This window comes from Echinops telfairi, unplaced genomic scaffold (genome assembly GCF_000313985.2).
Source record: "Echinops telfairi isolate 266 unplaced genomic scaffold, ASM31398v2 ScPeMD7_2565;HRSCAF=3150, whole genome shotgun sequence".
NCBI lineage: Eukaryota > Metazoa > Chordata > Mammalia > Afrosoricida > Tenrecidae > Echinops > Echinops telfairi.
Genome location: NW_022106463.1, coordinates 11,477,017 through 11,498,556, shown reverse-complemented (window position 1 = coordinate 11,498,556; position 21,540 = coordinate 11,477,017). Strand labels below are relative to the sequence as shown.

General features: G+C 57.0%; 1 protein-coding gene across 1 annotated transcript in view; it reads right to left on the bottom strand.

The window, feature by feature from the left end:
• NBEA (neurobeachin) overlaps positions 1 to 21,540 on the bottom strand; it is a 465,975-nt gene that overhangs the window by 24,216 nt on the left and 420,219 nt on the right. Inside the window, exons 46-48 of the mRNA XM_045294000.1 lie at positions 18,987 to 19,106; positions 8,183 to 8,335; positions 2,404 to 2,571 (exon numbers count right to left, since the gene is read on the bottom strand). Coding sequence (XP_045149935.1) covers positions 2,404 to 2,571; positions 8,183 to 8,335; positions 18,987 to 19,106 — 441 coding nt within the window. The remainder of the gene's footprint in view (positions 1 to 2,403; positions 2,572 to 8,182; positions 8,336 to 18,986; positions 19,107 to 21,540) is intronic.

Below are 21,540 nucleotides of genomic sequence, written 5' to 3'. Positions count from 1 at the left end.
GTTATTGAGGTAGAGCGTCAGAGAGTATCGGTTGCCGGGGTAGAGAGTTGGAGGGTATTGGCTATTGAGGGAGAGAGAGAGAGAATAGGTTCCAGCGAGTGGCCCATCCTAAATGATCCAACAGCATGAATGGAACAGCGAGACGCAGTGAAGGGACTGGTTCTGTGAGACAGAAGCCCACTCCAGGCTCCTGTAACGGGAACAAGTTATTCTGGAGCAAGGAAAACCGCCAGCTACTGTTCCTTCTGCGGGAATGGCCACACCCGGGGCCGAGAGGGCCGAGCCCACAGGAGCAGGCACTCGGCGAGGCATGAGACACCATGCCTTTTCCCTATCGATCTGCCGGGAGCTTTTCCAGAAGGAAGCGAGGTTGGAGGAAGACGGCGGGTACTTTCAGAAGGTGCCTCCTGCCTGAAGAAGGGGTTGGTTCCCAGAGAGATGGGTTGAGTTGGGCCTGATGGAGTGCCGGGTCAAGCACTTGGCTGCTGATGGAGAGGCTGGAGGTTCAAGTCTGTCAGCCGCTCGGTGGGATCCGGAGGTGGCATCTGCTCCCCTCAGGATGGCCACCTGGGAGCCACTGGTGGGAACCACTCTGCGTTCTCGGCCACCATGGGGTTGGGTGGGGGGTGGGGTGAGGGCAGGGCTGGAACAAGAGTCACGATGTTGAAATGGGATGAAAGGTACATGGGGGTTCACTGCCTAAGAAGGTCTTTACTTTTACAGGGGAAAAAATCATTAATTTTGTTGTTGTTGTTTAAAGATTTCCAAAGGATTCCAACAGGGCTTTGGTCAAAGCTTCCCAAACCCTCACATCTCTGGCCACCTGGGATCTTGACTAGAAGGTGCTGGGTGAGGCCGACGCTGCTGGCCTGGGCCATGGGGCACAGTGAGGGCGGCAGAGGTAGGGGCCTTCAGATGAGTGAACAGTACGGGGCCTCCTGGTGGAATCCCAGGGCATGTGCAGTCAGGCCCGCCAGAGCCAGCACTATGCACGCACACGTGTACATGAACTGGCACCGAGGAAGGGCAGGTGGCCAGGTGATGGTGGGAGCCCTCTCCCCTCAGTGCACCCCTCTTTCCATCCCAGGAAGGGCCACATCCTGGGGAGGTGCTGTCACATTCCTGCCTCACTTGACGAGCAATGACGGCTTGACAAGAAACAGGTAAGGTAAGCTCTCCTGCCCGAGCAGAGGACGGGCTGTCAGCGGCTGTCAGCATTCCCGCTGTGCTGCCCAGGGTCTAATCCATGACATCTGAATGCTGTAATTGTCCCCTTAGTGCGGCTGGCTCCACGGGTTTACCTGCCAGGGAGTGGGCCCGCACCTGAAGCTTTGGTGCAGGTTCCAGCTGGGATCTGGGGCTCCCAGGTGGCCAGACGGGAGCTGCTGGTGTTGGACCAGGCAGGCGCATGGGGGGGTCGTGTGTTATGTATTCCGTGTGCTGATCAGTGTTTCATGTGAGCAAGCACTACAGTACACGAGCCCGTCTCCTGGGAGAGGGACCAGCAGGAGCCCGGAGCCTGAAGCAGCTGCCCTACGATGTCGCCCACACACTGAGGCCACTTTTGAACCTGTAAAGCCCTAAGCAGGGATCCACCAAAGAGTTAAGGGTGTCAAAGTGGCTTCTGCATACATGCCTGTGCCTGCCTGTCTCTGCAGGTATTGGCTTTGTGGGTCAGAGCAGACGGTTGTGTACTTCCAGAGTGCAGTGGGCCACCAGGAGCTTCCCTCTGTGTCCTGGGGGTCAGGGTGGGGACACCCAGTCTCCCAGGTGGCCTGCTTTGGGGCATGTATGTCCAAAGCCCCCACCATCAAGTTGACTGCAAGTCGCAGCGACAGGGCAGAACTGCCGCTGTGGGTTTCTGAGGCTGTGGTTTATGAGCGTAGAAAGCCTCATCTTTCTCCGGAGGAGGATCTGGTGGTTTTAAACCTGCGACCTTGAGGTGAGCAACCCAAAGCCTAAACTACATAGCATCCAGGATCACAAACTACTAAAAATTAAAAACCGACATCGAGTCGATTCTGACTCATAGCGAACCTTTCGGACGGAGAAGATACCCCTGTGGGTTTCTGAGGCCCTAACCCCACACGAGCTGCAAGACTCTTCCTCCTCCTGTGGTTTCCATGCAGACCTCGCCGGTCCAGCTTGGTAGGTAACCACTGAGGCCCCAGGGCTCCTACACAAAGCTGTGTCCTCCAGGGACAGCACCCCCCACACACACACCCAGCACCTTCCTGCAGACGGCAAGAGCCAGGAGGGGCAGAGGCCCCTTTCACACAAAACTGGGGGGTACTGGGAAGGGAAGGGATTGTCCCAGGACTCCCTCCCCACATTCCAGGACAGGGCCTGGCCTGGCAGGGGTGGGCCTGTGGGTGGGTGCTCAGAGAGCGGCGGCACACCTACCTCTCGGAGCACCGGGTCACTGATGCTGTCCAGGGTCACGGAGCCCTCGTAGGTCAGGTGGTGGAAGACATTGAGGGCCCGCACAGCCTCTGGGCCCCGCTGCTTGTAGCCGAAGATGAGGTCCATCCACTGGTGCAGCTGGCAGGACACAAACTCGCTTTCCAGGGCCTGCAGTGGGGGACAAGCGGGAAGGGCGCCTGAGGGGCTGCACTGCCTGCCCACCATCCACCTGGGCATCCCTGCAGACACTGAGAAGCAGCACGTTGCTCAAAGGAGCCTCCTTCTGGGGTGGAGGCGACCTCTGGTAGCTGGGCAGGTGTGGCCCCGTCATACAGGGAAGGAGCCCTGTGGTGCAGGGGGTTGGGCACTGGGCTGTTAATCTCAAGGTAGGTGGTTCAAACCCACCAGCCACTTGGAAGCAGAAAGAGGAGGTATCCTCGGGGACCCAGTGCAGGCTCACTGTGAGTCAGAATGTACTCGTTGGTGGTGGGTTTACTGTACATCTGAGTCTACAACCTGCCCGTTCTGTTTCTCCGGGGGTTGTCTGGAGCCCCCTCGTGTGTGCTCACACTCAAGCACGCTAGTAGCACAGAAAGAGCTTGAAGGTGCCCACCTTTCCTAGCACGAGTTGTATGAGCCATGGTGTAACTACCTCTGGGAAATAGGTAGAATCTACCTGTAAAATGAGCTGGGCTTGGATTTTGAGATGTGAAGAGTTGACCATGGATATTACTTGTGAGTTGGAGTGGCCACGTGCTCGGTGAACGGCCAGTCTTGACGGAGAAACCAAGACCTTGTAGATCTGTGCTGTAGCTGGCAGCCATGTCCTGGCCACTTTTCAGGGTTTCTCACACGGGCACCAGGCTTGGGGTGAGTGAGTGGTGTCCCCGCGGTCACAAGCCATCACCTCTCAACAATTATAGGCACTGTTTCCCATCAGAAATCAAAGCCACAATGGATACAAGCAAAACCACGCTGTCCTCTGTATACACAAGAGAAGGAAATCCGGTCGTGGACACATGACGGTTGGTACAGTGTGTCAGCTCCAGGTTTTGTGGCAGGCAGAAGGGAGCTGGCCATGCATCTGGGGACCAGCAACAACTGGTCCTTCTTGGTTACGCCCTGATGATTTGGCCAGGGACCCGCACAGGAGAGGAAAGACCTCTAACAGTCCTGATAGTGCTTCTGGGTGGTCCCAAGCACAAAGACAGGGCAAGCAGAGGGGATCTGGGATCGTGCCCTCTGTGCCACAGGGTCAGGCTTCCTTGACAAGCCTCCTTGAATTCCTACATCCCCCTTGGAAGGTGGAATGAGGCTCCCAACAGCAGGAGAGCTCCGAGCTCTGCTTCTTCCCCTCCTCCATGAACACAGACGGATCTGCCTTCTTGTCACCACAATGGTCTCTCCTTTGCTCAGGATGCTCCATGATATTTGCCAAGAGGGTGTAAATGCATCATTGCTTATCTGTCTCCAGTTGTGAAGGCTACGTCTTGTGAGTATGTAAGAGAAAAACTTTGAGGGCTTGTGACCTCAGCTCCTGAGACACCACAGATGGCCCCTGAGGGTCTCCTCGGTGTTAGTTTTGTGGGGGCAGGCTGCCGCTCCCCTCTCTCACAGAGAAGGTAGATGGGGTCCAGTGAACCATCATCACTGTGGTTAAAAGACACATGCTGAACCACTGTGACACAAAATAGTCCCAAACTAGTCCACTGCCAGCACGGCCATCCCCTTTCCAGGGAGACTAGACGGCGGTGCTGGGTGCCATCCAGTCAGTCCCGACTCACGGTGACCCTGCGGACACCATGACCAAGCACCACCCGTGCTGGCACCACTCTCACAGTGTTCTCAGGTGTGAGCTGAGAGTCGCAGCCACTGTGTCAGGCAATCTTGCTGAGGGCCTTCCTCTTTCCTGCTGCCCTTCCACTCTGTCACGTAGGGTGTCCTTCTCCAGGGACTGGTCTCTGCTGACAATGCGTCCAAAGTCCAGGAGACAAAGTCTCGCCACCCTTGCCTCTAGGGAGCCCTCGGGCTGTGCTCCCTGTGCGAGCTGTCTGTTCTCTGGGCAGTCCAGGCTGCTTTCAGTACTGTTCACCAGCGACACCATTCAAAGGCATCCACTCTTCCTTGGCTTTCCTTAGGCAGTGTCCGACTTTCACATGTCTGTGAGGCAACTGAATGTACCCTGGCTGGGGTCGGGCACACCTTAGTCCTCAGAGTAACACCCTGGGGTCTCCAACACTTCAAAGAGGTCTTGTGCAGCAGAGTGGCCCAGGGCAGGGCTTTGCTGGCTCTCTTGGCGGCGGCTGCCCTGAGCACGAATGGCGGGAGGCTCCACGCGAGACGGAACCCTTGGCCAGGCCCCTCTTCTCTCCGTTTATCGTGATGCTCTCCGTGCAGTTGTGAGGATCTTGCTGAAAGCTGCAATCCCTGCTCTGCGTCAGCAGGTGCTTCGATTCTTCCTCTCTTTCAGCAAGCTAGGTAGCATCCTCTGCAGACAGCAGGCTGTTAATCAGCCTTCCCCGATCCCGGGGCTGCGCTCGCTCTTCTCCCTAGGCTCCAGCTTCTCTGAGGCTGCTCTGCACGCAGACGGACTAGGTACGGCACAGGGCAGAACCTGCTGCGCACCTTTCCCGATCGTCAACCAGGCCGTCTGCCGGTGCTCGTTCCTCACGACTGCCTCTGCATCCACGGACAAGCTCCACGTTTCTTCTCGCGGTTCTCCTCAGTTGGTTATGATCTACGCAGTCGAATGCCTTGGCGTAGTCAACGAGACTCAAGTACCTCATCTTTCTTGGTGCTCTCTGCCTCCCGCCAAGATCCAGCTGACACCAGCAGTGATAGCCCTGGTTCCATGTCCCATTCTGCAGCTGGCCTGGACTTCTGGCAGTTCCCTGTCGTGTACAGCTGCAACTGTTGTTGGATGATTTTGAGCAAAATTTTACTTAGATATATTAGTGATATTTTTCTATAACTGGAGCATTCTGTTGGGTCACCTTTCTTTGGAGTAGATAAAATATGCATCTCTTCCAGTCAGCCAAGCAGCTGTCTTCGAAATTCCCTGGCATGGATGAGTGAGGGCGTCCAGTGCCTCATCAGCTTGCTGGAACATTTCAATGGGTCACTTCCACAGACCATCAATTCTTGAGGCCTTGTTTCTTGGCTAATCCTTTCAGTGCAGCTGGGCTTCTTCCTTCAGCACCATTGGGTCTTGCTCATATGCTACCTCCTAAAATGGTGGGATGTCGACTAGTTCTTATTGCACGGTGACTCCGTGTTCTTTCTCTCTCCTCTGGTTGCTTCCCGCATCAGTCAATATTTTTCCATAGCGTCTTTCAATATTACAACTTGAGGCTTGAATTTTTTTATTCTTTTAGTTTAAGATATGCTGAGCATGTTCTTCCCATTTGGGTTTCTAACCAACTCTAGGTATTTGCACGATTCAATATTATATTCTACTTTCTCTCCTTAAGCTGTCCTTTGAAAATTTCTGTTCAACTCTTTGACATCATCCTTTCTTCCATTTGCCTTAGTTACTCTACAATTTAGAGCAAGCTTCAGAGTCTCCTTTGACATCCACTTGGCTCTTCTCTCCCGTGTCTTTTTAACAACCCTTTGCTTCCTCTAGGACACTGTTTGTGCTGTCTCCCCGCAGCTCATCCGGCCTCTGCCATCAGTGTTTAGCGCAGCAAGTCTGCCCTTGGGATAGCCTCAAAATTCAGGTGGCATAGACTCGAGGTTGTATTTTCACTCTCAAGGACTTGTTTTGATTTTATTCAGCTTCAACCTGAACTTAAGTACAATCCATTGATGGTCTGCTCCACAGTCATCCCCTGGCCTGGTGTCAGGTACCGATAGCGAGCTTCTTCGTGTCTCTTCCCATGTGGGTAGCAATTTGGTATCCGTGTCTTCCGTCTGGAGAAGTCCGCACAGGTAGTCACCATTTGTGTTGCTGAACACAATGGTATCTGCCGTGAAGGCCCTGGATTTGCAGAATCGCATCACGCGATCTCCAGCTTCATGTCCATCACCAAGACCCTATTTTCCAACTACTGTTCCTCCGTGTTTCCGGCTTTTCCATTCTAATCACCAATAATGATCCATGTATTTCAGACGAAGACTTTGACAGAATTCTTCAATGTCTTCACCACTAGCGTTAGTGGTAGGTGCCTAAACTTGAAGACAGTTGTACTGATCTGATTCCCGAGTGCAGATAGATGGAACCTCGTGGTGAGCCTTCACTTTGAAGGCTCGTTGCATCGCATCCTGGCGGGCTCAGCAGCACTGGGCTGTTGCGACGGCAGGCTCGATGAGGCAGGAGGCTTACAGACACAAGTCAGTTTTCACACTGGCAACGCCGACACTGGGAGCAAGTGATCTAATTTACGTGCAACAGACACATGGAGGAATTACAAATGAACAAGCAACTTTATTTATGCGAAATCGACTTTCATCTATTTTCTTCTCTTTTAAAATAAAGAGGAAAATCTATGTTAGCATTTAAATGTTCTTTTATACTGTCTGTTATGGGTTAAATCATGACACCCAACAAAATGGGTTTTAAATCCTAACTCCTGAAACCCTGGAGGTCATCTGAAACAGGTCTTCTTTTTCTCATTCTGGAGAAGCAGCTTCTGCCTCGTGAGTGGCCTCAGTGGAGCCCGACGTCACCAGGGGCCACCCAGTCACCATGTGGGTTGAGTGTCCGTCAGGAACTGGTGTCATCTGACACAGGGTCACGGAGCTGGACGTGCACAGCACTCTGTCATCCCATGGACGTGGCACGCGTGGGGGTGGGCTGCAGTGGGGCCTGCAGGGCACAAGCAAGCTGCGAGAAGAAGTGGCTCAGCTGTCCCGGGCTTCCATTCCGTCGCTCAGAAGCTCACTGCGTCGAGTGGATGCCGCCTCCGTCGTGGCCCTGTAGAACTGCTCCTGCGGGTTCCTAGACGGGGCCTCTGGCAGGGAGCAGAAAGCCTCGCCGTTGTTTCCACCCGTCTGCACCATGGCCTCCTGGTGAGCTCCTCGATCCATTGCTGAAGGAGAGACCACTGGTGCTTGGCTCACTGGTGGTTCTACACGACACGCAGGGACCCCTGGGACTTGGCGAGCAGCGGCACTACAGTCCCCTCTGGGGCCTCCCTGAAGGGCAGTGGTGACAGGAAAGCCTCCCCGAGGGCTGGGCTTGGAGCGGTGCACCTGGCTGTTCGTTTTGCTTGGAAGGAGAGGCGACCGGTGTAAGAGAGTCATCTTCTATGATCGATGGCTTGAACGGCTGGTCAGAGACCTGGAAGATGCTTGCTGGGGAATTGGTGACAGAGAGGTGTGGGGAGAGGCCTGTGACTAGACTTCCCTGTGTGGGCCAGAGAAGTGGGGGATCTGGGTTTCAGGTGACCTTACCAGAGAAGAGTTTGGGAGAGTGGGGCCTTCTTCACAAAACGACGCCATTGTCCAAACTGTCTTCCGGGTGTTGCAGAGAGGACGGGGCGAGGGCGAGGAACACATGCCCTCGTCCTTCCTCTGGCACAGTGAGGTCCCCCCACCTCACACCTGCCTCCCCACCTTTAGTCTTCTGAGAACGCACAGAGCCACCGAAGTGCAAACCCTCCTCATAAAGCAGTCTGACTTGAAGAAACCAGCCACGACCACACTGTGTGCGCCGCAGCAGCTGGTGCTCCATTGACCTCGGCACTGCCGGGCTCCTCCTTCCTCCCCGCCCTGAGGTCTGCCAGGACCTCGTGTCTCGAGACAAAAACCAGGCCCCACCCAGCCCCAGACCGCTCACCATGCGGTTAATCCGCACGAAGTCCTCGGGCTTCTTGGCCCACGGGGGGAGGTCCACGTCGTTCACTGGCACGTCGTCTTCTCGGACCCCCAAGTGGTACCCGTTGCTGTTGACGAACATCTCGGGCAGGTAATAGAACTCCGGGATCAGTTCCTGGGGAAAACACAGGGAGCAAGCGTGTTCAGCAGATGCTCCCGCAAACTGAGTTCTGTCCTTCCCTTAATGTCCTGTGGACATCGAAGAAGGAGGGAGCATTTCCCTTTAATAATGTGTGCTAATAAAAACAAAAAGCTATTTGAAAATGCCATCCATTGTCAACATTCTGCCAGAAATTCATGGAGGAAATGAGAATTACCAGTGGGGGATCGTCGTGGCGCAGCAAGCACGTGGGGAAAGCAGGGAGACACCTCTGTGTTGCCCGAGCACGGGCCTCTTGTTTCCTTGTGCACTCTGGGCTGTGCAATGGGTGCGGCCCAGACATACTGCTTCAGGCTGCTGATGGCAGCCCCCATCCCCTCCTGCCTGACCTTGAACTCTGTCCTGGCGTCCGTGCTCCCTTTGAGGCTCCCATGGTGGGTGACTGCAAGGTGTGTGGACCCCGGCGCGCCCGTCACCGACCCTGCAGAGACCTGCCTATTGGGCTGAACACAGCCACAGGGAGGAGTTCCGTCCTGGACTGAGGGTGACGGAGGACCCGAGGCGTGGGGGTACCACCCTCTCTGCCTGACACCAGGAAGCTTGGTCTCTCAGGGTTTTGAGAAAAAAACGCTTCTGAACAAGTCAGACCATGAATCCGTCGCCCCTACTTGTGCTGCGTCTCCACCAGGACCATTACAAGACGTGGTTTCGCAATGAGGCTCCGAATTATGTTCTGTGCTCTAGAGAGGCGTGCTGTGTGCAGACAATGAGATCGGGAAGCACAATCATCAGCTACCAGTCTTGCCCGCCTGCCACCTGAGCAGCAAGTGACAAGTCAATTGGCCCCAAAGACAGCATGGACAACGGGCACGCGCGTGCGCCCGGCATAAGCAGACAAGGCTTGGCAGTCTGGGTCTGGTATGACTCAGAGTACCCTGTAGACCTCCCCAGGGTCTGGTTGTGCTACAGCAGCTGGGAGAAGGCCAGGCCCGTCCTCCCTCGGCGCTCTGTGCCGCCATCTTTCCTCCCATGCCGATGGACACACACCTGGCTGCTAACCTCTCCACGCTCACCTCTAGGGACGCAGATCTGGAGCTTGGCTTTCTACAGGGAACTACCCAGCACCCACGCGACCCCGGCCTCCCACTGCACTGCACTCCCGCACCTGCTCTGACGTCAGTGTGCCCGGATAGCCACTCCTGAGACCAGACAGTCGGCCTACCTCCTCCAGCGGTGGGAGGTGGCCAGGTGGCTCAGGCAGCCGGGGTTCTTGGTTTAAGGGTCAGAGCTGTCTTGTCTTGAAGCGTTTCCGTGGGAATCTGTCTGCAAGCCTGCTCCATCCCTTGGGACAGGAAGGTCTGGAGGGCAGGCACTGGAATGGCCACAGCGCCCCCCCCCGCTCCAAGCAGCCCCAGAAAGGGTTTCCGAGGTTGGGTAGCTTCATGGAGCAGACGGCCTCATCTTTCTCCTGAGGGGCGGCTGGTGGGTTCAAACAACTGACCCTGCGGATAGCAGCTAGGCGCTTAGCCCGCTGTGACCCAGGGCCTGGGACAGGGGAGGCTGGGTGTGGCAGGGAACTGGAGGTGAGCAGGACGGAGGTGGGCAGGCCCTCTGGAGTCTGTCCCCTCAGCAGGGTGAGGGGTGAGGAGAGAAGGTGGGGGGATCAGAGAGAGAGAGAGCCAGTGTACCACGACAATAAACCACAAACAAGAGAAAGGACCCTGGGGTGCAGCAGTTAAAGCGCTTGGCTGCCAACCAACAGGGTGGTGGCCCAGCACCAGGAGCTGCTCTGCAGGAGAAGGCGGAGAGGTCTGCTTTCAAACAGGCCGTTTCCAGTTGGGCTCTGTCCTATGAGGTCCTCAGAGGGGCTTGCTGGCAGTGGGCGCGGCCTGGGCCATGCCTGAGATAATGACTCTTGGTGGGAGACAGTAAGGGCTCGGCTGATATCAAAGGTTGAGGGTCCAACCCAGCCCGAGGCACGGCTCTCCTAAAGGTCCCAGCCTGTCATGTTGGGATCGCGGGGAGGAACGGCCCCCTAGCCCCTTGGATGAGATATCAGGGTCACCTCACAGTGAGTGGGGTGAGAAAGAGCCCCAGGGAGGTCGTGCTGAGCTAATCGCACACACAGATTACCAACACAACGCCGGAGTGCACGCTCAGCGAGCGGGATGTGAAGGGAGTGTGGGCTTAGGCAGGTGCGCCTGTTTGTGGGCACTACTCGATGCACTGCTGGGACGGACGGGCAGCTGGGCTAAAGGTGCTGGGAGGCGGGTGTGCGTGGTGATGGAGGGGCTGGAGGCAGGAGGCAGCACGGCACCTCCGTCCTGTGCCCGCCCAGGCCTTGTCCCAGGTGTCAAGGAGGGCACGCCACATCCCATCAGCACCCCGAGCTCGCTGCCTGGAGAAAGGACAGTTGGCGGACGTGCCGAGAGACGACAGTGGCTGGGGCTGGCCACCCCGTGGGACGGACGATGTGGGCTCAGGCCCTGCTGTCCTTGGGGCTGACTTATGAGGCAGAGACAGCCCCTCCACCCCGCCTGTCGCGCGGGTTCCCCCTCCACTAGCCCTCTGCCTGTCACACTCTGTGACACCAGCTCCCCAGGGCCAGGGGTGAAGCGCGTACATGCGGAGGACACGGCCACCCAGCCTGATCTTTTATTCAAGAGTCCAGCCGCGCTCCTCCTGCCTGGCCGTGGCTTTGCCGCAGCACAGGTCGCCTGAGACCATGCCCCTCCTGTGCGGAGGGGCGTGAAACTCCGGGGCCATTCCGGCCGACTGAGCACTGGAATCACCCTCATGCGCCCCCCTTCAATGAAAGGGATGTCACCTTCGTAACAGCGTGGGTCAGCGCCAGTGTCGGCTCCTCCTTCTCTGGGGCTGGGGCTTTGCTGGGTCCCTCTGAGCACCCGGGGCTCTGCTTCGCAGGCAGCAGGTGCTCATTAAATATTAAAGGCGGGAGATATTAGATAAAGTTATTTTAATATCACTGGGCGCCTTCTGGGGAATGTGCAGATGGAGTTAGGGGCAGGACAGTCCAGGACTTAATTAAATGAAACAAAAAGATGGGACCAGACGTGGCGTGTGTACCATCCGAGGGGAAAGTCCTGCAGTGGGGAAAAGTCACCCTGCCCATCCCAGTTACACTGCAAAGGCTCAGCAGCCCCAAGGGCGCCCCACACACGCGGCTGTCGGTGTCGTGGAACAAACAGCAGGACCCTAAGTGGAGAGCAAGCAAGACTGCCCGCTTCTCCACGGCTCTCAGAACGGGCTCTGCACGAGCCACGGCCGTACCTGGCCGTTGGGTCCGCCCGTCTTCCTGAAGGTCTTCCTCACGTTTTGCTGCCCCTCCACTTTGCCTAGCGTGAAGCCTGCTGCAGGGTCCGATCGTGCCCAGAGCACGTCTGAACAAGCCGCATTCTGGCCGGACTGCTCGGAGGCAAATGTGTCTGCTCCTCCCGCAGCCTGCGGGGCACCCCTGCTCCTCCCTCCCCTCCGGTCTTCCTGGTCCAGTGTCCAGCTCCCACAGCTCAGGTCAGGCGCACTCTCGTTGGTGCCCAGTGCCATGTCTCTGATCCCTCGACTGCTGTGTCCAAGTACAACGGCGTCCTGGGCCACGTCCGTCTTCTCCCCTTTCTCATGATGTCGTCTGTCTGTCCGTTTGGGCGGATTTTTCACTATGTTGATGTGGATGGGCCATCAGTCTGAAGGCATCGATGCTGGCGGTGGCCCTTCAGGCTGCACACGAGGCCAGTGTGTGTCTGATCTTGCTGTGTCTTGCTGGGCACTGCTGTCCATGCTGCACGTGTGTTTTATGACCAAGCCTTCATAGCGTCCCACGAGGTAAGTGTTCTCATGACTCCCGTTTGATGATGTCTCTCCGTGGCTTAAGGGTCCACTGCAAACAGGCGGTAAGGTCAAGACTCAAACACAGGCCCTGATTCCAGTCCAACACTGCCTATCTGCCCACGCAAGGGACCACCGGTCCTCCGCCGAGGCTCCACTCTGTTGGCCGTCTGCACGCTGACGGGGGCTCTCTGTGTCACTAGCTCATGGTTCGCCAAGCCCACTGTGATGAAGCCTGCATGGCAGGCCTCGTCCACTGTCCTGCTGCTCAGAACTTACTTGTGCAGGGTGGCTGGCACAGGAGCCAAACACATGTGAGAGGTTTGCGACAGGAACACACACACCACTCGGTGGCCTGACTTTCAGCTCCTGAGGGGGAGACAGGAGCTCTAGTGGTGCAAACAGTGAAGCGCTTGCTGCTAATGGCAAGTTTGTTGGTTGGAAGCCACACGATGGCTATGGGAGAGACAGACCTGGGGTCTGGTCCCCAAAGCCGACGAGCGGGAGAGGCCTTAGGGGCCCCTCTGCTCTGTCCCACAGGGTGGCCGTGAGTTGGCAGGCCTGGTTCGGCGGCAAGGAGATGCTCCGATGAGTCCTGGTGGCACGGACAGCTAAGCGCTCATCTGTGCACAGAGGCTGGTAGCCCCTCGGAACAAGACTTGGCCACCTGCAGCTGTGAGGGTGACAGCCTAGCAAGTTGCTCGAGTCAGGATCCGCTCAGTGGCATCGGACCACAACAAGGCCCAGACTCACTGGAGCCCCCCATGGGGGCTTGGGGCAGCTTGGGGACTGTCCCTCTGACCGCGAAGCAAGGAGACAGGGGTGACCTGAGAGCCAGTGCTTGCCACGGCCGGCCAGCTGGATGCCGGGAACATGCAATGGGGGCTCGGGGCTGAGTGGCAAGCAGGGGTGGAAGGAGGTGGGGGACTGATGGCATGGCCAAGATCAGAAGGGGGCTCTGGAAGCAGCCAGATTCTCTCCTGCTGGAGTCCAAGAGGTCTAGCAGTGGCTAAGGAACCGGGGTCCAGGTGCGGAGACCTCAGGGCAAGAGGGACCCCGGCTCCCACACTGCTGTTGGATAAGGTGACAGAGAGAGGTGGGCTTGGATGGAAACCATTCTGTTTCGAAGTTGAGTTCTAAGAGGGGCAGGGGCTAAGATGCTCTCTTACATAGCAAAACTGAGCAGAGCCCACTGGCGTCATGTTGGTGCCCCCGAGAGTGTCCAAGCCTGTAACTCTTTCCAGGAGCGAAACGCTCAATCTTGCTCCTGAGGAGCAGCTTGTGGTTTTGAACTTCGGACCTTTGGATAGAAGCCCGACTCGTCACCACGCTACCCCCAAGGCTCCTTCTACACATCACGGGTCCTCACATAAGAGATGGGCTCTGGGCGAGGGTCCGGTAACGTGGCCACAGAGGAGAGCTCACACAGGGTGTGGCTGGAGTCCCAGCAGAGTTGAAACGACTTGTTGACCCTCTCAGCTACAGAGCAGCCTTCCAAGAACCACAAGGGCCTTGTAAACAGCGTCCAGAATCATAGCGCAGGCACAGGCCCTGAAAGGCTCTGTAGGCGTGGGTTTGTCTAGTGGTGTAACCGGAACTGGATACGCCGAAGGCCGCCGACAAACCTGACCAAGGAGTCCGGGCTGCTCAGTTCTGTGCTGAGGTGACAGCTGGGAAGGGAGGGAGCAGGAGATCCGGCTCTGCTTCCAGAGGGGCTTGGGGGGTGAGGATCCAATTCTCCAGAGGGTAAAGGGCCATGGAGGAGGAAGAGGAGGAACAGGGCCCGGGACTGTGGAGTGAGAGCACGGGCCAGGTCCTGGTTCGTGGGCAGCATGGCTGGTGCCTCCTGACCTCCGTCATGAACACGTGTGTCCACGGGTTCCTTTCTAGCACAGTAAGCCCAGTGCATGCGGTACAGCTAACTCATCCCATTTGTCTCCTGGGCCTGGTGCCTGCCCCTCATGATGCCCTGGGCGGAGCTGGACGCACAGAGGGAAACCCCGGGCAGGGGCAGCAGCGGAGCAGGCCTGGCTCACAGGCGTGGGTGATGCTCCAGAGAGCCACCGCCAGGACTCCCTCCAGCCTCTGAAGCCCTGAGCAGGGGTGTGTCGCTCGCCCACCATCGGCTGAGTGTATCTCTCCACTCCCCTAGAGTGGTGGCCCTGGCACCTGCCCCAACAGAGACAATGCTGCGGGGGTGACCCCTTGTGACTCTCGGCCTTCTCTGTTCTTCCTGGAAGCCAGGCGCCATGTCAGGAGAGGCACTGGTCAGCCCCCACCCCCCACCCCTGCCTCCTTCCATCTGGTGTCTTGGACCCCGTTCTCCAGAGACCCCCGGCCCGCTGGTGCACACTGAGACCCGAGGGGCCCTCCTCCAGCCTCACACTGTGAGCCGGGTCTTTGGATCTGCTGGGTCCTGGGCCTGAGAGGGCAGTGCAACTAAAGCTTGAGGGCCTTTGAAAGGTGTGCAGAGAATCCCCACGTTCCTTCCACCTGTCCCCTGAGCTTTCCGAAGCCTCTCCTACAGCCTGATGGACCAGCAGCTACGACACAGAATGGCTGAGCAGAGCTGGCTGGCTTGGGCTGCTTCCTCCCCTGCTGGCCGATGCAGACAAGGACGGAGCCGCTGGAGCTGCCCTGCACAGTAGGACCAGCGATGAGGGCCTTGTTGGACAGCACTGAGCATGGGGTACCTGCATGGCCGACAGGCGCGGGCTCCTCAGCAAGGAAGGTTCTAGGACCGTGAACTCTCCCCAGGCGCCACTGCTGGCGTGGCTCCCGGGACGACTTGCTGTCCGTCGCTCCCTTTTCAGGACAGAGTCTGGAGCCGACCAGCCTCGCGTGGGAAAGGGGGGCAGAGAGCTGGCAGAGTGAACATTGTGATGGGCGGCTTGCGTCTTGAAAGCCAGCTGGAGTTGATTTTAGCAGCTCTCCTAGAGCCCCGCGGCGCAGATAATGGTATTATGTGCGTCTCTGTCTAATAAGAAAATATCCTCAAACACAATTTCTCATTGACAAGCTTATGACAAGCTAAGCTGCGGAGGAATTGGACTTGAGAGCCTGTCTGCGGTGATGGAGGACCCGTGTCGATGGCCGGACTGTGAGCAGCAGCGGCAGCAGCAGCAGCGGGCCGACAGCTCAGGCCCCAGCATGTGGCTGAGGGGCTGCACTGCGCCCTTCATTCAAGACACACCCAGACCCGCATTCCCTGCTCCCAGGCAGAATCACCTAGGCTCAAGCTGTCCCACCTTCTCACTCTGCCTTTCTTCCCCTGAAAGATCCACCCAGACATCCACTGGTGGCCCCAGCCCCCTGTGGCCTTCCCTAAACTGTGTCTCCTTAGCCCCTGTCCTGGGGTCCCAGAGGCCCTGACAACACTTGGGGGAAATGGGTGCTGGGGTTCAAGTAAGCGGGTGCCATCGTTGCCAAGGGGGGGCGGTGGCTGGGCAGGGTGAGGGTAGGGGCTAAAATGAGTGATAATCCACGGGAACCAGCGGCATGGCACGCCGAGTGGTCCCATGGAAGAGCGTCACGCGAGGTGAGGAGACCTTGCAGGTGCTGGGCTGACAGCGGTAGCTCAGCATGCGGGATGTGACAGGGCCCGGAGGGCCCCAGGGACAAGCACAGGGCTGCTCACCGCTCACCAGTGTCAGCAGTTCAGCCCAGCGGGCGCTCCTCAGGAGGGCCAGGAGGCTGTGCACTCCTGCGGAGACCTGCCAGGAACCCCTAAGGGGCCTGCTTTGCTCCAGGGGGTGGGGGGCAGCCTGAGACCACCTGGGAGTGAGCACATCCAGGGAGCATCTGAGGGGCAGCAAACAGGAGCCAGGGCAGAAAAGACGGGGCAGACACCCTCCCTCAGACGCACGGCCTGGGAGCCTGTCCTTGGGAAGGGAGGGCTGGAGCTGCCCTGCACAGACCTGAGCCAGACAACTGGGCACGGTGTAGACATGTGCGTGCATGCATGTGTCCATATGTGTATGTGTGCATGCATGTACACGTGTCTGTATGGGTTTGCGTATGCATGTATTTGTGTTTGTGTGTGTTTGCGTGCGTGTGTAGGCATGTTTGTGTGTGTGGATGCATGATCATGTGAGCACCTGCACACATGCATGAGGGTGGGGTTCTGACTGCAGGTGAAAAGCCAGTTGTGTGTGTGCTTGCGTGTGTGTGTGTGTGCGCACATGTGTGGATGACGTCCTGTGATAGAGAACTGGCCTTTTCACTTGGACCCTTCTGTGAATCTAGCTCTGAATTCAGACGTCATCTGGCAAGTAGCAGGGAGCGTGCGACTCAGCGGACAGCAAGAGGGACAGAGAACAGCTGTCAGGGGCCGACTCGGGCTCCCAGCAGGGCTCTGCCAGGCTTTTCCTCGGTGGTACCTCGGGGTGAGCTGGAAGTCCCGCCTTCCAGTTGAGAATGTGAACTTGTCACTTCCCATTACAGATGGGGAGCTGCACTTCCACACACTGCTGGGACTGAATTGTGTCCCCAAGGTAGGAGTCCACTTGGCCAGGCGGTTACACCATGATGTCACCTCCCCCAGCCCCTATCTGCTGCAGGGGCCGGGTAGGGTGCAGCGCCTCTACTCAGGCACAGCCTTGTCTGGTGTCGGGGGCTTGCTGGGGAGTGGCCTGCAGCACCTGTTGTGTTACAAGGACTGAAGGGGAGAGAAGGGAGCTGGGACAACAGGGGCCCGAGATCCACCAGGAAAGAAGACCAAGAAGCAGAGGGGGTCCTTTGGGCTCGGGGCGCCCGCGCTGAGAACCTCCTGAAGGGAGGTTGACACAAGACACACAGAGCTCCCTGAGAAATGCTGAGTGTACAGGTGCTAAAAGGAGACAGGGACCTTTCCCGAGAACTGACAGACAGACAGGCACACATACACACACAGAGCACTCTCCTAGAGCTGGTGGCCTGAACCCCCACGTGCAGCATCTTACGTCATTCTGTCCGTTAGAACCACCCCTGGTGGTGTTTCTGCCAGCGGCACTGGAGCATGGAGACACCGGGAACTATTTATTAAGCCCGCCTTGTGACTAAGGTGCCAGGGCCTTCTGTTGACTGTAGGCCCATCCACGCTGGCCCACAGCTGTCCTGTCCTGTCCCGGGTGGTCTTGAGCCTGCACACTCTCCTCCCACCCCCATGGAGGGCCGGCAACCTGCCCCACTGACGGCGTAGGTACCAATCCACGCTTATCTGGCAGCCCCACCAGCCAGGGCTCCTTAAACGGAGCCTCCCACTTCCTGTGTTGCTTCTTGGGGTTCCTAAGAACTGCCTTCCCCCTCGGGTACACTAGTAGCCCTAAAACCCTGTGCCATCAATCACTTCCAACTCATAGAAACCTCTGAGGATATGGGCTGCCTCGTGTGGTGTCCAGGGTTAGATTTGAAGGGCTTTAAGCTTCTTTAGGGAAGCGATGTGCCACGTGTTTCCTTCCCAGCCCCTGGGGGGTTCCAACTGCCAGCTTGTTTGTGTCCAGTTTATGCAGAGCGATGGCAGCGTGGTGGTTACATGCTGGGCTGCCAACCACAAGGTCTGCAGTTCGAAACCACTAGCCGCTCTGTTGGAAAAGGCTTTCCACTCCCATAGAGCATCCAGTCAGAAACGCACACGGGCAGTTCTGCCCCTCCCACAGGCCTGCTAAGAGTCTGAGCAAACACAATGGCAGTGAGTTCCATTTGGGGTTTGGGAATTTTCGAGTTGAACTTCTCGGGGAGAAGAAACCCTGAATGCCGAGGCTGCGAGCTTCTCCCACTGCAGCCCCAAGGTGGACACACGTCTGTGTGACTGCGCGTGCTCTGTTACACTCACTCTGGGGCTGCTCTGCAGAGAGACGGAGGGGAGCCCCCCCACCCCCCACCAGTGGGCAGGGACTGTGTGACTGTGACTGCTCTGCAGGGGCAGAAGCACAGAGCCAGGGCGGCACTCACTGCCCTTTGTGGACTTGGGCTACACCCTCTGTGGGGGGCGAGAGGCCAAGGTTTATCATCAGTCTGGACAGCAGTGATGGGGGACTCTCCTTGCAGCAAAGGAGCTTAAATAAGAAAGGCAGAGAGCTAAGCCCAGGGCCACAGAGTAAGCATCCTTCCACGGGGTGGGGGGTGGAGGGAGAGAAAGAGGAGAGAGAGAGAAAGAGAGAGAGAGAGAGAGAGAGAGAGAGAGAGAGAGAGAGAGCATGCTATTGTTCCCAGGGCCATGTTCTTCCAACAACGGTTCCCCAAGCACCGGCAGTGAACGGTGAGCGTTTCCGTCCACCCAGGCTGCACAGGGAGGTGCGCTGTGCGCTGCTTAATCTAATGCATGTCGCAGCCTATTATCCCCAGGCGCAGGCAAGTAAAAGCCAGGGCTGGCGGGAGTGCCTACATTTTAAATGGGGCTTGTCATTAATGCCTTATTAATTGCCCCAGGCTATGCAAACCCAAAGTCGGGTAGCTCCGACAATATGCCGCTTTCAGGACAAATCCAATTCCTGCTGTGTTTTATGGGACGGGCCCAATATTGAGTTAACAGCGGGGAAGGCAATTTATGGGCCTTTTGCTCTGTCCCTTGACAATTTGATCTAAATTAGAGAGGAAGGGGGTGGGGGTGGGGGTTTTTTGTGTTGTTTTTTTTAAAATGATGGAAAAGGCCTCACAGGAGCCCGCAGAGGAAAGAACTGGGTGGTTTCTGTGATGGTCAAGGTGGTCGTCCACCTCCAATTTGTAATCAACAGTCACCAACCAGGCCCTGAGATGGGTCACTGAGTCAGCGCACAGAGGTTCAATTCCTGAGACTTCCACATGTCCTTGGAACCCCGCCGTGCCCACCGAGAGCAGCGCCTACCTTGACGTCAGAGGTGTCCCTCTGGGTGATTCTCCAAGACCTGGCCACCGACGAGAAGGTCCGATCAGGGTGGTCGAATTTCCCCTCGTTGGCGTTGAGGAAGAAGGTGGTGAAAGGCTCCTGGAGAAAGCAGAGCGGGGCATTGGACCGCAGGACAGTGATGACCTGTGAAGACTTCCTGGGGTGTCCACCTGACAGTCCAGCCCCCCCTCCCCCCCGCCCTCTGTGAAGACTGCTCGACTCTCCTGCCTAGGTGACAGAGGGCTGACTTTAGAACTGACGGCCAGGCCTGCTGCAGTGTCCGCACACCAGGCTGTGGACTGAAGGCTCGGGTTTGAATCCACCCAGGGTCTTGGAGGAGGAAGCCCTGGGTTCCTGGCCCTGCTACAGATCCAGAGTGGGGAAACCCTGTGGGCCAGTTCTCACGAGGTCACGCTAAAGTGGTGTGAGCTGGTGGGCCCCAGACACACACACACACACACACACACACACACACACACAAAACCCCAAGGTGTGGAGGCTATTCCAATGCACAGCGCCTCCTGTCACCAAGGACCACTGCCCCCAGGGCCTCCCAGGTTGCTGCGTATTGGGGAGCAGACCCCTGGGACCAACTCCCACAGAGCCAGTGGTGGCTTAGAAACCAAGCACTTAACCACAGCACATCCAGGCTCCTCTTTACATGAACATGGCCTCCTCGACCACTGGTGGGTGAAAAGACCGAGAGAAAGCCACTCCAACCAGGAGAGGTGGGGACTGCCAAGGGCGGGGCTGGGGCGGAGGAAGAAAGGCTGGACCTCGGACAGGCTGGACTTTGGTGTCTTGGACAGCATGGACCCTCAAGGGGAAGAAGAGGTCTTCAGGAGTGGGTGAAGGGTAAACCTTGGGGGTGTTGGAGTAGACTGATGGCAGTGGGTGCTGTTAGCTGCTCTGGGCTCACAGAGACCCCATACAACAGTCCTGTGCCCGAGGTGTCACAAACTGCGCGTGTCTGCAGTGGTTGCACACACGCCCTGCACCATGGTCCACTGAGGTGGCTGTGAGCAGGAGGGCTGGGTGGCACCCTGACCAAGCACCCATGTCGAGTGCTCATGAAGAGACGTGTGGGACATGGAGCTGTCACCCAAATGAAATGTGTGTGTGTGTGTGTGTGTGTGTGTGTCTGTGTGTGTGATGTCCATGCAGCTGTGCTCACGGATTAATTGCTTTGAAGACTTTATTCCCCAGGAGCCAGGTATGTATCCGTCACGGAGTCAGATGAGCCCGGGCAAGGCAGCAGACACTCTGGGGGAGGTGGGGAGTCGGGTCCTGAGTGCCTGTGAGTCTGCCTGAGCTGCTGGCCAGACTGAGCAAAGCCATACAAGCTCAGAGACAGCAGTGTGGCTGGCCACCATCCTTGAGCAGGGCTCAGCCATCTTTGAATGGGATGCTCCCATTTTGAAGCACAACTTTAATGCCATGCAAATCCACTCTCACTTTGAAAACATTTGGTCACGTGTTGCCCTATAATCCCGATGGTTGGCAGTTCAAAACCTCCAGCAGCTTTGTTGGAAGAAAGGCTGGGCTTTCTCTTCCCGGAAACAGTTACAGTCCTAGAAACCCACAGGGGTGGGGGTGGGGGGGCTGCGGCGTGAGTCAGCATGGACTGTAAGGCAGTTGTAGCTGTGAGGCACCTTCCAGTCAGTTCTGACTGATAAGGATCCTACGAACAACAGAAAAACAAAACAAGAACAACTGTGTGGTGCTAGGCCATCCTCACAATAATGTGTCAATCTATCTCATTCAGGGTCTTGCTCTTTTTCCCTGACCCTCAACTTCACCGGGGCCTGGTGGCTCCTGGTAACCTGTCCAAAACAGGACACACTGTCTCCCATGCTCACTTCTAAGGAGCATTTCGTTTTACTTCTTCCAAGACAGACTCGTTCATTCTTCCGGCAGTCTAGAATCTCCTTCACCAACAACATGATTCAGATGCATCTTTTCTCCTGTGGTCTTTCTTATTCCTTGTCCAACTTGGCCATGCAGCGGCCGTGACTGGGAAAGCCATGGCCAGGGTCAGATGCACCGCAGTCTTCAACGGGGCAGCTTTGCTCTGCCTGTGAACACTTTCATGGGGTCTTTTGCAGCAGATTTGCTCCATGACAAACTTCATTTGGCTTCTTGACTGCTGCTTCCATGGGAGTGGATTGTGGCTCTCTGTAAAACGAGGTCCTTGACCACTCCGTATTTCCCCGTGCATCCTGGTGTGGCATGTTGATCCGTTGTGAGGATGTTTGCGCCGTGCTCACTGAGGAGTGATCGTGCGGAAGGCTGTGGTCTTGGATCTTCACTGGGAAGTGCGTCACGTGCCCTCCTGCCCTCAGCAGACAAGGTGGTGGCATCTGCATCTTGCAGGCTGTTAATGAGTCGTCCTCCCTTTCTGATGCTGAATGAACTCTTCGTGCAGCTCAGCTACTTGGACTATTTGCACAGCATACAAACTGAACACACACGGGGAAAGACACAACCTGACACACACCGCCCCTGGTTTGAAACCCTGTGGTCTCTTTGTTCT